Raw genomic sequence first — 14,963 nt, 5'->3', positions numbered from 1 at the left:
CCACTCCTTCTTTGTCTCCTTCCCAGTCCTCTATCAGTGCTAAACTATCCCTTCTAGATCTGTCGGTTTGAAATAGCTTGAATATCTTAATTTGATTGTTAATTGTATTTATTATTAAATTTTACATTGTGTAAACCTCCCTGAGACAGTACAACTGAGAGGGGCGACATGTAAATCCATAGATAGGTAGGTAGGTAGGTAGGTAGGTAGGTAGGTAGGTCTGTGTGTCTGTCTGTCTGTCTGTCTGTCTGTGATAAATGCTGCAAGCCTCTCTAGGAATTTCCAGATGGGTAGCCGTGTTGGTCTGAAGTAGCACAATAAAATCAGAGTCCAGTAGCACCTTAAAGACCAACAGATTTATTCAGGGAGTGAGCTTTCGAGTGCAAGCACTCTTAGACTATGAACTCCTTACATGCTGCAAAACCATGACATTGCTGGAAATGCTTGGAGAGGATAGATACCTTTTGGATCTTCCCATAGAAATGGCATCACACTGTGGTCTGCCAGCCATTAAAAAAATTCTTTCACCACAGCTCTAAGTCTGTCAACCCTAGATTATATGTGTACAAAGTGAGTCTAAACAGAGAGGTATTTTCCTTTTTACTAGGTAAGTGTTGTTTTCTATTGCTGACTGACATTTTAGCCATAGCCTTGTCTGGAGAGATTCCATTAGACACATTATTTTATTTTCAGAAGCAGAATTTTAAGCCTAAGAAAAGTAAACCGATTCACCAGTTTGCTCTTTATCTCATGGAAGCAGCTAGCAGCAGATCAGGTGGCAGATTATGCGGATGTTTCAACACCCTGTGAGTTTGCAAGTTCCTTATCGGTATGACTAAATAGTTTTGGGTAGTCTCTAAAGATGACTTGCTTTTGACGATATACACAGATGAACTCCTTTGGCCCCAAGTGATGGAGATACTGGAACTGTTTGAAGCTATCAGGAGGACTAATAGCCCAGTTTCTGCTCTTCAGAAACGGTTCAGTAGAAGAAGAACAAGTACTCCTTTAATGATGGCCGGTTGAATCTCTCTCTGTTGACTGCCTGTGCCACGTCTTCTAACACATGTTCTTTTCAGAGGACTCTCAGAGGACTTGTATAAAAGAATATGAGAGACAATTGCAGGAATATATATATCATCAAATAAATAGTACATGTTATTTAGACAACCAGCATGAAGTAGAGGTTAAGAGCAGCCAATTGTAATCTGGAGATCTGGGTACGATTCTCCACTCCTCCATGTGATGCCTCTTGGGTGACCTTGGACCAGTCACAGTTCTCTCAGATCTCCCTCACCCCCTTCTACCTCGTAAGGTTCCTGTTATGGGGAGAAAAAGGGAAAGCAATTCTGATCTGCTTTGAGACTCCGTAAGGTATTAGTCTTTTTCTGTGTTGGCTATACGATTCATTATTTAAGATATTACATTATTTAAGATATCCTCAGAAGACAGCATGGCATGCTCATCAGTCTCTAATTGGGCATTAACTGGGCTGGACATTCTCTGTGCTGGTCTGTCTTTTATGCAAATGCAAGAGAGAACCGGCAGCCAAAACTGACTCAGTGCTCAAGCAACCCAAGGAGTCTGTTTGTGCATCAAACTGGTTGGGTTTGCACCTCCTTCAGATCTAGGGCTGTCAGCTCTAGACTGGGAAATCCCTGGAAATGTGGGGGTTGGGGGCGGGGTTTGGGGAAGAAGGACCTCAGTACAGTTATAATGTCATGGAGTCAATCTCAAAAGCCACCATTTTCTCCAGGAGTGATGATCTCAGTTGTCTGGAGAACAGTTCTGGGAGGTCTTCAGGACCCACTTGAAGGACAGCAACCTACGGTGTTGCTTCCTGGGCCCTAAACTGGCTGCAAAGACACTGAAACCTGCCATATAGACAACTGGGGGGGGGGCATGTGAGAAGGCACATGTCCCACTCTTGTGTTGCCATTTCAGGGCTACAGAACCAGCTACTGACCACCTCTGCAACCCACCTTGGAGCCCATGGGACAAGCTTGAGAGGTCTACTGCACCCTTATTCATGTCGCTACCTGAAACATGTTTATTTTGTCATTTAAATATTAAATATTTAGACCCTGCTTTTTCTCTATGGCTGACACTGTAAAACATAAGAATTACAGTGGCAATGGTGGGAAGGGCCGTCAAGTTGCAGCCCCCTTATGGCGCAACCCTGTAGAGTTTTCAAGATAAGAGACATTCTGAGGTGGTTTGTGATTGCCTATCTCTGCATGGCAATCCTGGGCTTCCTTTGTGGTCTTCCATCTAGCTTCTAACCAGAAGAAACCCTCCTTAGCTCCCAAAACACAGTGCAGTATCATGAATCACTCTCCTCATGAAAACATCAGCTGGCTAAGCCCCATTAAAAGCCCTCAAAGTAAAAGGGTCTTAAAGCACCTCATAAAAATGATTTATTTTAATTCATTTATACCCTACCTTTTCCCCAGTGGGTAGCTTACAATGGGTAGCTTTCTCCCAATGGGTAACGCCTCTGTTTTCCCCTCACAACAACCCTGAGGTAGATTAGAATGAGAGTGTGACTGGCCAAGATCATCCAGCAAGTTTCCAAGGCATGAGTAGAGATTGGAATATGGATCTCCTTGATAGTAGTCCAACACTCGTACCACTACCCCACACCTGCTCTCAGTCTATATCTATGGATGGTCTGATGAATTAAAATCTATCATGAATTTTGGCTGGTTTTTGGTTTGCAAAGTGCTGTTCACAAACCGAAGGATTGTCACAAACTTCCACAAATTTTGATTTGTGAACTGGCATATCAGTTCATAGTTCGGTGCATGCAGTTTGTGTCTGCCCCTATCTATATCTCCTTGCCCCTTCTCAAAACAAAAGCACGGATCTTTAAGGACAATGCCATGCTTGACAGAAGCACAATTAACTCCTTGATTCAAATGGTTGAAAAAGAACCATGAAAGAGCCTCTTACCTGTCCAGCATTTCTCCAGTCTTAGAAATGGCCTTAACATTTGTTCAATTTCTGCTTATCTAGATTTATGCTACACACAAACACTAATTCTTCTGCATTTATATTTGTGAAACCTTGGTCCCTCCCACATTATATTCTGATCTCCCTTTGTACATAAAGCCTTGAAATACATTTTCTGTCTGACATTGTAAAATATATAGATTCTTCTCCCCCAGTAAAGAACCCAATTTCCCTTCTCTCTGATTTTTGGACCAGTATGTCTCTTATACACTATTTGCCTCGGCAGCCAAGTAAATATCAGACTGGAACAGTGTCTAAAGGCAGAAATACTTTAGTTGCACACGACTGTGTTTTAAATGTGTTTTTATATGCTTTTATTTTAACTAGCTTTGTATTGTTATTATTTTTCTATGTTCCCTATTGCGAATCCTAATTGTAATGGCCTTTGGCCTCTACACCATATATAGTGTATATGGCCCCTACTACCTGTAATGACACTGCTCCACTCACAGCTTCAGGGAGCCTATTCCTCAACAATAGGATCCCTGTAGAGAAAGAATGGGTTCTAGGAAATGGACTCATGTGGATGCCAATCTGGTGGACATCTTAAATAGGAGACTGACTAGAAGGTGACAACCAGAAGGCCAGAGATGGTATACTGGGATATATATTCAGGTGGCTGTGCTGTTAGGCTTTCTCATTCTTAGTGTGTCATATAGAAACAGTGATTGATGATCCCCTGTCTGCAAGTATTGAACGTCATGGTCAATTGCCTTCATTTCAAGTTAGATGCTTAGTTGCAGTATCACTCTTTCGCCCCCCCACCCCATGGCCTAGAGTTATTGTACATATACAAGTCAAATGTGCCTGCTAAATGGTGTACATCATAAAGCTGAATCTATAGGTTCTATACATCCATGCACTGTAACTGCAGCAGCTCTTCTCTGCCCTCTTAAGAAAAATGTAATATCATTGCTAAAGCCAAAGGATACAAATCAATCCAGAATTATGTATGTCAAAGAGACACAATATCCCACCAGAGACACAGGTTCAGTTTTGTATAATATAGTAGCTCTGGTCCTCTTCCAATTACTAAACATTTCTCCAGCCATCTCTGCCTCACCCTTTCCCAAAATCAGAGGCCTGTGCAGAAAACTGAATTATGGTAGTTGAATCACACATTAAATTAAAACATATATCACAGATGTCTTAGATCTAGATGTATATAGGACATGGAAAAAAATGTAACTCCTCTCTTAACTCTTAATAAACTCCTCTCTTAAAAACATATTTTAAATCATATTTATTATTCAAGTAAATGACAGGTATTATTTGAGCTAGGGCTCAAATCAGGAACTGTATTGAATGAAGGTGCAAATGCATGGCCAGGGCAGGTTAATCGGAACATGGCACATGTGTATATATCAGACCTACTGGAAATCAAATGTGCCAGGCTGCAGTGAAGATATCCTTTGACTGCCTCTAGGGAATCTCGACTGGGTTGAAAAACATGGAAAGAAAGACTTGAACTAGATCCCCCCCCCCTGTCCCCAGATGATGAGTGAAAAAAAGATGGAGGGAATCTTACACATTTTAAAATATAAAAATGAAGTGCATAGAGAATTCTGCTGCTAAAAGTTTGTTTTTTTTTTTCAACATTCCATTCTGGTTCAGATGTGGGAAAAATAAAATCTATTCTGCATTTTCCCTTCTGATCCTCCTCAGTAACATTGTGTGCTTTGAGGACTTATTATTGCATCATAGTTATGAAAGTTGCCATTCTTGGACCCTCTTCTAGCCAAGCCTAACATTCCTTGATGCCTCTGTAGCAGATTCACAATATCACTGGCCAGTCCATCTGATAAATCGAATTAATCATCATCATTCCAGACAAGTGGCTCAGCCAATTGCCTTCCTTACCACCGAAGAAGAAGAGTTGGTTCTTATATGCCGCTTTTCTCTACCCGAAGGAGGCTCAAAGTGGCTTACGGTCGCCTTCCCTTCCCTCTCCCCACAACAGACACCCTGTGAGGTGGGTGAGGCTGAGAGAGCCCTGATATCACTTCTCAGCCAGAACAGCTTTATCAGTGCCGTGGCAAGCCCAAGGACGCCCAGCTGGCTGCATGTGGGGGAGTGCAGAACTGAACCCAGTATGCTAGATTAGAAGTCCACACTCCTAACCACTACACCAGACTGGCTCTCTTCAATATACATCACTGATTAGGAGTGAGACCTTAAAACTAGCAGCACAGCAATGGTCAGGGGAAGGCATACTTTATGGTTCTTGGATCTCATTTTTTTCATGAGGCTTGGAGGCTATCCATCACAAACTGGCAGCTTAGTAGGTGGAGCCATTCACAAAATAGCAGCTTGTGCAAAATTTGCAACAGGTCTATTGGTCTTGGCTGGGGAAACTTTGTCTGTTCTGCTTTCCCAGGGCTGTCACCATGTAACATGTTTGTTTGTTTTTTGAGGGGGGAGAATATAATTTGCCTCTATGTTTTCCATGGAAGAAGTAAATAACAGCGTTGATGCAGGGGCTCCTTTCCCAACCAGAGCAAGGGTGCCTATGTTCACACAAAGAAGGTAGAGGAGAGGAAGGTAGGAAAGGGCTCTGTGCTTTTCCCAGTGAGAATGGGGATTTGTGCATTTGTATGCCTTCTTCTCTTATATGAGAAAGGGAAGAGAAACTTCTGTAGTAGTTTTAAAGGGAAGGATTAGAAAGGGAGTAGAACAACAATGGAAGAGGCCAGGAGATCTCCCCCTAATTGCTTGGTCACTCCCAAGTGACCTTTTGTCCACCCTGATCTAAGGCTCAAAAAAAATCAATACACATTACAAATGCAGCACGGATGAACACTCCAACACATTTTGATGGGAATCTGTATCTGTGCCTTGAGGCTTAGATCTGTTCCAGCGATTGACCTGGGCCGTGTGTGTCAGGCACAGACAAGAATAAGATTGTGCATTATTAGTCTTCCAAAATGGAAAATAATATGAAGTATCTGGATAAAAAATATAAGGGACTGGGCTTTTTGTCTCCATTGGGTCAACAGAACAGTATATTCTGCTTGCTGCCTTGTAGTCTACAAGATCTCCTTGTCAAACTGGTGATCCTGTTCGAGATTCCATGTCCAACTTCTAACTGGGTTGTCACCTGCCAGATCTCAAAAGGCACGAACATCTGAACCAGGCCCGCCAATGATGGTCATAGCAGATGGGCAGGCTCATATGGGATTCAAGTATATTGGTCCAAACCATATAGGGCTTTGAAATTCAACAGCAGCAACTTGAATTGTGCCCCAAAACAAGTTGAAATCCAGTGTCGATTGGCCTACAATCTTTATGCAACCCAAAAGAGACAGCATGGATCTATAAATGTAAAGCAAACTATGTAACCAGCTTCCCACATGGATTAACCAAGCCATGTGTTGAGTACATCTGACTTGTGGTATAGATAGTGACTATGCAATCTAGTTCTCCCAGGTGGCAACAGACACTGTGAGTTGGATGATGTAAACCACCAGTACAAAGAATCTGCAGAAGCAGGTTTTCATTACCCCTAAAAACGTAATGCTAAGGGCTGGAAGCTCACAAGGACAATATGCTACATGGCATGAGATGGCTACAGTCAAGAGGAGGGATCTCCCCCTCCCTGTTCTGCCAGGAGAGGAAGGACACTGGAGCACAAGTTTTTAATGAGGCAGGTCAGAGCAGAATTTTCACTTGATTCTCCTTCCTCACTGTAGTTTGCCATGCTGCATGGTGCTTTGTCTCTACACAGTAGAGTATTTAACATTCCAACAGTATGGTATAGTGCGTTGGCCTTCAACCTGTGGTTCTCCAGATGTCCGTGGACTACAATTCCCATGAGCCCCTGCCAGCATTTGCTGGCAGGGGCTCATGGGAATTGTAGTCCATGAACATCTGGAGGACCACAGGTTGACTACTCTAAATTGGACAACTGGGTTTGATTCTCCACTCCTCCATGTAAAGCCTGCTGGGTGACCTTGGGCCAGTCACAGTTGTCCCAGAACTTTCTCTACCCCACCTGCCTCACAAGGTGACTGTTGTGGGGAGAAGGGAAGGCAATTGTAAGCCATTTTGAGACTCCTGAGAATAGAGAAAAGTGGTGTATAAAAACACACACTTCTGTTAACAATCCTTTTAAAAATCATCATAATATTCCATTGGAATGTTTCCAGCACTTGCTAAACCAGGGGTAGTCAAACTGCGGCCCTCCAGATGTCCATGGACTATAATTCCTAGGAGCCCCTGCCAGCATTCGCTGGCAGGGGCTCCTGGGAATTGTAGTCCATGGACATCTGGAGGGTCGCAGTTCGACTACCCCTGTGCTAAACAGAGAAACAACTCAAGCTTCATTGGTCTCCAGATTGTCTCACAGCCAAGGCCTTTGTCCTCCTGTGATTGTTTAGATTGGACTGACAGTGGACTCACGGTGGAAGGTGAGCATTCCAGTGCTGCATGTACTGCTGTCTATCACTCTTGCTTACAAAAGTATTTGAGAATTCAGGCTACAGGATGAAACGCTGAATGGCTGAGACTAATCCTAGCAAAATAATTGCTTAGCATTATAGGGAAAGAAATAACTGGCATTCTGATCATGGTTTGTTTTCTTTTCCTCTTGTCCTGACATAACATAAACTCAGAACTGAGAAGTAAATTTAGGATCACCCATCAAATTCAATTCAGCTAGGCTGGAATCACAGTTCTTAATATGGTATCAATCTGAAAGAGCTTTTGAAAAAAATGCTAGTGGAATTCTCCGCTGCCACCCCGCCCCCAGTAAAATTATATGGTTATAGCCAAGAGCAGGATGCATTTCATGCCGTTTTTAAACAACCCTTAACATGTGTGACAGTGAGCTGCTTTTCTTTCCTGTCTCCAGCTGTGGAACCCTGTAACAATTGCTTTTGCAAAATATTCCTATTATACTTCCTGCAGAAATAAGCCTGGAGCAATTGGACTACCTGTATTCATTGTTGTGTCATTTTGTGCCATGAAGCACATTGTTAATGATCAATAGACCTGGTACAGCTAATAGGATCTTATTCTCTACAGTAGCCTTGTCACAAGGACAATTATGTTCTCAAAATGCGAAGCTTGTATGCTTTGATATGGTATTTTTTAACATTTTAATATGTGGACTGGTACAGAATGATCACAAACACAGTCTAGTAAAAGACACTGGAGGTTTACTCCCATTCACATGACTAACTACTAGCCATGGTGACTGAAGCGGGCCTTCATCTTGAGAGCCAGTAAGGCTGCAATCTTCTGCAGAGTGGAAAGGATGGAATCTCTGAATACTGAAGCATCAGGGGAAGACCTGGGCCTCTATATTTGTCCCGGCAAGGCAACTGGCTGGCCACTCCAAGGCAACTGGCTGGCCTTATGCTCAGCGAGTACCAACTTGCTGGCCATGCCTGGCCCCCAGGAAGTTCACCTGGCCTCAACCAGAACCAGGTCTTTTTCGATCCTGGCCCCTACCTGGTGGAATGAGCTCCCAGGAGAGCTGTGGGCCATGCAGGAACTACCATTATTCCTCTGGGCTGGTGAGATGGAGCTCTTTTACAAGGTCTATGGTTGAAACCAGGACATGGACCCCCCCCCCAGAAGATACTGCAACCTTATTGATAGGCCATCATTTTGATTGTTTTGATATATGGAGCCCTCTGGCACACCGAGATGCAGTCATTTCATTGGGAAGAGGGATGTGAATTTTTACAGCCCATTTTGTTGTAATCTATGGGTTTTAATGGAATTTTATGGTTTTATGTGGGGGGGGGGTAATGTTGTGACCCACCACAAGATGGCTTGCCATGGGCGGCAGGATATAAACGAACAAGTAAACAAACAAACAAACAAACAATCATGGGAAATGTTTGTGCAAAAGCCATGCAGGACACTAGATAACTATATAAGATTTCAGAAAGATATTCAAGTTACTGCTGCTTGAGCCATGTTCTCACACTGCAGTTTCAAACCCTTCAAGCTTGGTAAACCACACAGGTTTCCGAAGTGCCATTAAGGAAACGTGGATTTCAGTGGGAAACTGCCAACTCTACACATATCAAACAACTCAAGCATTGGTGAAAGCCAATCTCAGCATTCGGCTTAGTAAAAATCCAGCTGTGTGGATTTGTTTGGGCAGCTGGTTATTAGATCCTTCTGAGTAAGAGGCAGAGCGTGTGATGTGAGAGCCATTTTGTGCTCATAATTATAAGGTTATTTCATAACAGAAAGGTAGTATCCAAGCATTTTTGGTTTGCCAGTCAATGTCTTATCTAGACTCAGTGGTGATATTTAACCAAAATCAAAGTCAAAGTATCTGATGCCCAGTTTATCACTAGATCTCTTATAAGCTCAAAAGTCAAAATGATATTGGAATATTTTCTCAGAACAAACTTTATCTACATATGAAATGTGGGTTTCATATTAATTCCTCCCTGGAACAAGTCCACAGCAATCCTGGCATGCAATCCAACATGTCAGGTTGTGACATAAAGTGATAATTATTTTTTTCATTCTTTTCCTTTCAGAAAGTCCACGAGATATTCTTGTTATCTACGAAGAAGATTCAGAAGAATGGGCATTGTATTTAAAGTCAATATTCAAACACTTCACATTAGAACGCAGGATCTTGCTTTACAATATAGAGATGGCATCTCATCACCACTTGGAGCTGCAGTCTTTGTGTTCCTACAGATGCAAACTTCTGATATTGTCGAGCGGCCTTCTAAACTGCCTGGATTTGAACAAAAGTCTTTTTTTGGAGGAGGTTCTTCAGCCTCCTGAAAATGTGGTTATTCTGCTCTGTGGAGTTGAAAATTCAGCCATTCTGCACGAGATACTAAATACGAACAAGAGCAGTCAGGTGATCACCACCGATCAAAACCCAGAAGTCTACCTGGCAGTAATTGCTGACATTATTCAAAAAGGTAATATTTTAAATTAATTTTTTTTATTTTTAAATATGATAACTTTGGAATCATAATGATTTTAGGAGGGTTTTTAAATATACTGAAATATAAAATATATACAAACTCAGATTAAACCGTAATCAAGATTTGTTCAGTTCTTATATCACCTATTAGTCCCAAATGGTGAAACATGTAATTCCCTGATATAGGATATGAGTTCACTTACTTCATTATACTCAGACGGGTCAAACATAATTTCTCTGAAAAGTTATAATGTAAAATGAGATCCCAACAGGTGCATTTTGTTATTACCATCCATGAGTTGGACAAAATAAGGTCTTGCATTAAAAACACATGTGCAAAATCTCATTTTACAGTATTAATTTATAACTTTTTAAAACAGTGGTCCCCAATCCCTGGTGGGGGACCAGTACCGGTCTGTGGATCAGTTGGTACCGGGTCACGGCTCCTCCTCGTCCTCCTCCCCAGCTGCTGCCTCGGGGGCTACCCTTCCACTCTGCTGCCAGCTCACCTTTGGTGCTCTCCAGCACGCACCATGGCTGGGCTCCCCCTTGGCATGGCACTGTGCAGCTGCTGCTGGCAGCGCCCCCCAGCGGGCAGCAGGAAGTCAGGGGTGCCGGCAGGAAAGCAAGTGGAGCAGGGGCTCAGGTGGCAGCGGTGACGTCCCTCGGCAAAAGACTATGCCCCCCCCCGGGCCTCAGTAAAATTGTCAAGCGTTGACCAGTCCCCGGTGATAAAAAGGTTGGGGACCACTGTTTTACAAAAACTCCAGTTTTTGAGTATTCTCCAATGATTATTCATAATCAGCTAATGCACCCAGGTCGATTTATGAGACAACCTAGATACAGTAAGAATCTGGATTTAGTAGGTTCATGTGCATGTTGTTTTCCATTCCACATGCTCAACTCTTAGAAGTAATGCTTGTTTGAAGCTTTTCAGTGTTTGCTGGCTTCTGAAACAGTAACTTTGGATATCTTGGATTCCTCTGTTTATATTAGATGGAATTCTGCCCTGGTGGTTCATCTGTCTAGACAATATTGGATCAATAATGGGAGAACATACACGGGGAGGCAGTGCCCACACTCCTCTGTTGGTGATCATGTTGCTCAGACATGCGTTGCATTTCAAGATTATATTCAGTCCTAAATTTACATTGGGACATAATGAAGAGCACTGGGATATAAATTATCTTCTTATCATATGTCTTTCTTAAAATGCAAAGAGTGACAGTATAAATGTTGACTTTATTGTGTATTCTCATCTTTAATGCACAAATTAATAAGGATGGGCATGTAAAAAAATCATGCTTACAATGAACTGAGGTGGATTTTTCAGGACAAAATTATTGTGTGGCAACATTTTGGATCCTGTGTAATTAAAGTTGAACTGTGTGCTTGGAGCGGAAATTTCCCACCTTCTCCTGCTGCATTCCCTACATAACTGTTTCCGCAAATCTATGAGCTCTTGGGATTACCACAGGTTGCTACATAGTGGTCTGCAGTGAAGGGGAAATGGATGCAAATCTTGATCCAAAAGAGACTTAGATTCCAGCACTTAATATTTTGAAACACTTCCCCTGCGGACGACAGTATATTATTTTGTTCCTTTCATTGCCAGAGATCTGGAATTATTTCTTTGATTTCCTGTAATTTCTACAAGGTTATTTCAGATTTCAGTTTGGCTAATGGAGGACAGAGGCTTGCCTTGGGAAACAGCTTGAGCTGCCACTGCCTGGTGTATGAGTAATCTATAATGCAGTGGACCACAGCACAGATGTTGAGCATTATTTTAGAGAAAATAGGATTGAAATAATTCTTGCCAGCATACACACAGCAGTAAGGTCATCTTGCTAAATTGGACACAACATGGCAAAAAAGAATTCCTTTATTTAGGGAGGTTTTAATGTTTTGTTTTCGTTTTAATGCACAGTTCGGGAGCCACAGTAGAACTCACGTTCACACACAGCAACCAATGATGGGTTGGCTGGGAGCAAACCCACCAATCAGAGTCCCTGCAGGAGATCTTGGCTCTGCATTGCAGTCACCTGCAGGGTGGCAGCTGCTGGTGAGCTGGTTGCTATGAGAGTTAACTTAGAAAAGGATCAGGAATCACAGTTGCCAATTTGGGGTTATGAAGTTTCTGGAGTTTGGGGGATGAAACCTGGAGAAGGTGAGGTTTGGGGAGGGCTGCAATCTTGGTGGAGTATACTGCCATAGAGTCTACTCTCCTTAGCCCTCATTTTCAACATAGAAACTGATCTCTTTAGTCTGATCAGTTGGACATGTCCATGTTTCCCCTGAAGGCTGGCAAAACTACCAGCAAAATAACCCTGGCTATAATGCTGACAGAGGAACAGTGGCCTGCAACAGGCTTTAAAGGGTAAGGAAGTGCAGGAAGCAAAGCTTGACACCCATTCTACAGGTTGAGATGGTCGTCTATAACCCAAATCTACAGTACAAAAAAAAGAAAGCTTCACAATGAACAATCAACAGAAGAAAAAAGGGATGCTTTCTAAGGCAATATGTTTGTAAATAAGAGCCTCTTGTGGTGCAGAGTGGTAAGGCAGCAGACATGCTGTCTGAAGCTCTGCCCATGAGGCTGGGAGTTCAATCCCAGCAGCCAGCTCAAGGTTGACTCAGCCTTCCATCCTTCCAAGGTCGGTAAAATGAGTACCCAGCTTGCTGGGGGGTAAACGGTAATGACTGGGGAAGGCACTGGCAAACCACCCCGTATTGAGTCTGTCGTGAAAACGCTGGAGGGCATCACCCCAAGGGTCAGACATGACCCGGTGCTTGCACAGGGGATACCTTTACCTTTACCTTTTATGTTTGTAATAATGTATACAATGAATATCAATTCAATTTCTTTTACAATTATTTTATATACCAGAAGGAACAACCATTATGGCTTCTAGATAATTTCCACTTTCATTGGTTTCATCAGTGGTTGAAACCTCCAATCCTCCAAAAACAATTTGTAGTATCAAGGGTGACAAAATCTTATCGTCTTTTTTTATATTACTATTTTAATATTTTAGTATCAATCAGTCATAGGCTCTCCAGGGTACTGCGGGGAATGCTAGTTCATGACCATTTCCCACGAATGGGCTAAAGGTGGTATACAATGTCATAGTAAATATCAACTAAATTTAAAATCTAAAATTCACTTGAAACAACTCAATATTCACTTGAAACAACTCTCAGTATCAGCAGTGCCTTTTGTAGAACCTCTTCTGCCCAAGCCAAATACAAGCTAGCTGTCTTGTCTGTAGTAGATGCGGGGAGATGGATAGATGGGGCTGTTGATATCTTAACATATCTGTAGCTTTGTTTCTGTTGGAATGTATCCTAGAGAGTTCGGAAAATATTTTATGGACAAAATCCAATCTAAGGGGGGATATGAAAGAGTGTAGAGTCCTAAGCTTTTCTCCTGTGGTTTATGTCAAACGTTCACTGATGCTGTTGCTGAAATATTTGGTTTAAAGAACTGTAAGAGGAAATAAAATCAGTTGGTTCAAATTTTGAGGTTCAAGCAAAGCACAATTCTTTTTTTTTCTTTTCAGAATGAAAAAGTTGGGAAGCTTGCTCGTTATGTAAGCAAAGTGCCCATTCGGCAAAGCTAAAGGTCATTGTTGCCTACTGCGCTCATTACAGACTGTTCAGCAACATTCAGTACATAGCTTCTCATTATGGGTTTTTCTTGTCCATCAGAAGTGAACAAGCAAAGAATATTATGAATATAAAAGTAATGCTCAAAGCTTATTGAGCAGGTATTTAATATGCATGGGAATTAATGTCATGCCCATTTGTCTCATATTCATGCTACGATGCTTACGGGTTGTGATCCACTGAGCCTGTAAGGAACTCCCTGCCCAACCATTTGGCATGCCTGGTTTTCTAGAATGTCCGGCTACCAATAATGATCCAGCCATGTCTTAGAAAAACCCACTCTCTGAGGATCTTGAGCAGGGGTAGTCAAACTGCAGCCCTCCAGATGTCCATGGACGACAATTCCCATGAGCCCCTGCCAGCATTTGCTGGCAGGGGCTCATGGGAATTGTAGCCCATGGACATCTGGAGGGTCGCAGTTTGACTACCCCTGGAATGTTGAGCTATAAAACACACAACTACCTTGGGCAGTCATTGAAATTATATCAGCCACAAGTTATTTTCACTAGGCAGAGTGGTTATGGGGGAAAGGGGTGGATGTACATTCTGTCAGGAAATTTCCCCGACTCAGGTCAGGAATATGGTGCAGTCCAAAGGTCCTTCTCTTCCCAGTCCAAATAGAGAAGCTCTCATGTGAGAATTAAGGAGAAACCACAGGTTTATTTTTATTTTACAAATTGCATACCCCACCTTTTTGACCTCACGAAGGCCACCAAGATGCCTAACAAATTAAAGCCTATATAATAAATATCACATCCTAATAGTCATTAAAGAACCTCTTGTGGCGCAGAGTGGTAAGGCAGCAGACATGCAATCTGAAAGCTCTGCCCATGAGGCTGGGAGTTCGATCCCAGCAGCCGGCTCAAGGTTAACTCAGCCTTCCATCCTTCCGAGGTCGGTAAAATGAGTACCCAGCTTGTTGGGGTGTAAACGGTAATGACTGGGGAAGGCACTGGCAAACAACCCCGTATTGAGTCTGCCATGAAAACGCTAGAGGGCATCACCGCAAGGGTCAGACATGACCCGGTGCTTGCATAAGGGATACCTTTACCTTTAATAGTCATTATAAGCAACAAACAAGTCATTAAAACAAGAGCTAAAATATATTCAAAGACATTTTTTTAATTAAAATACTGGGCAGGATACATATCCTACTGTAACTGTGTACTCCATAATGTATGAATTGCTGCTGACTTAATATATAGTATTTCTTGTATAGTGGTAGCCAAAACTTTCAGAATACTGTGCTGGCATTAGAGACCCAGTATGGTATTATGTAGTTAGATTGTCAGATTGAGCGTTTTGTTTTGTACAAACATATAGATTTTTAAAAAGAACCTTAAAAAATAGTCTAGAACTTACAAACTGTTTATAGAGT

General features: G+C 42.3%; 1 protein-coding gene across 2 annotated transcripts in view; it reads left to right on the top strand.

The window, feature by feature from the left end:
* BANK1 (B cell scaffold protein with ankyrin repeats 1) overlaps nt 1-14,963 on the top strand; it is a 179,571-nt gene that overhangs the window by 20,804 nt on the left and 143,804 nt on the right. For both annotated transcript variants that reach the window (XM_077300769.1, XM_077300768.1), the window contains exon 2: nt 9,516-9,914. In XM_077300769.1, coding sequence (XP_077156884.1) covers nt 9,516-9,914 — 399 coding nt within the window. The remainder of the gene's footprint in view (nt 1-9,515; nt 9,915-14,963) is intronic.

This window comes from Paroedura picta, chromosome 10 (assembly GCF_049243985.1).
Source record: "Paroedura picta isolate Pp20150507F chromosome 10, Ppicta_v3.0, whole genome shotgun sequence".
Lineage (NCBI taxonomy): Eukaryota > Metazoa > Chordata > Lepidosauria > Squamata > Gekkonidae > Paroedura > Paroedura picta.
The sequence above is the reverse complement of the archived record's forward strand: the minus strand, read 5'-3'. Positions and strand labels throughout refer to the sequence as shown.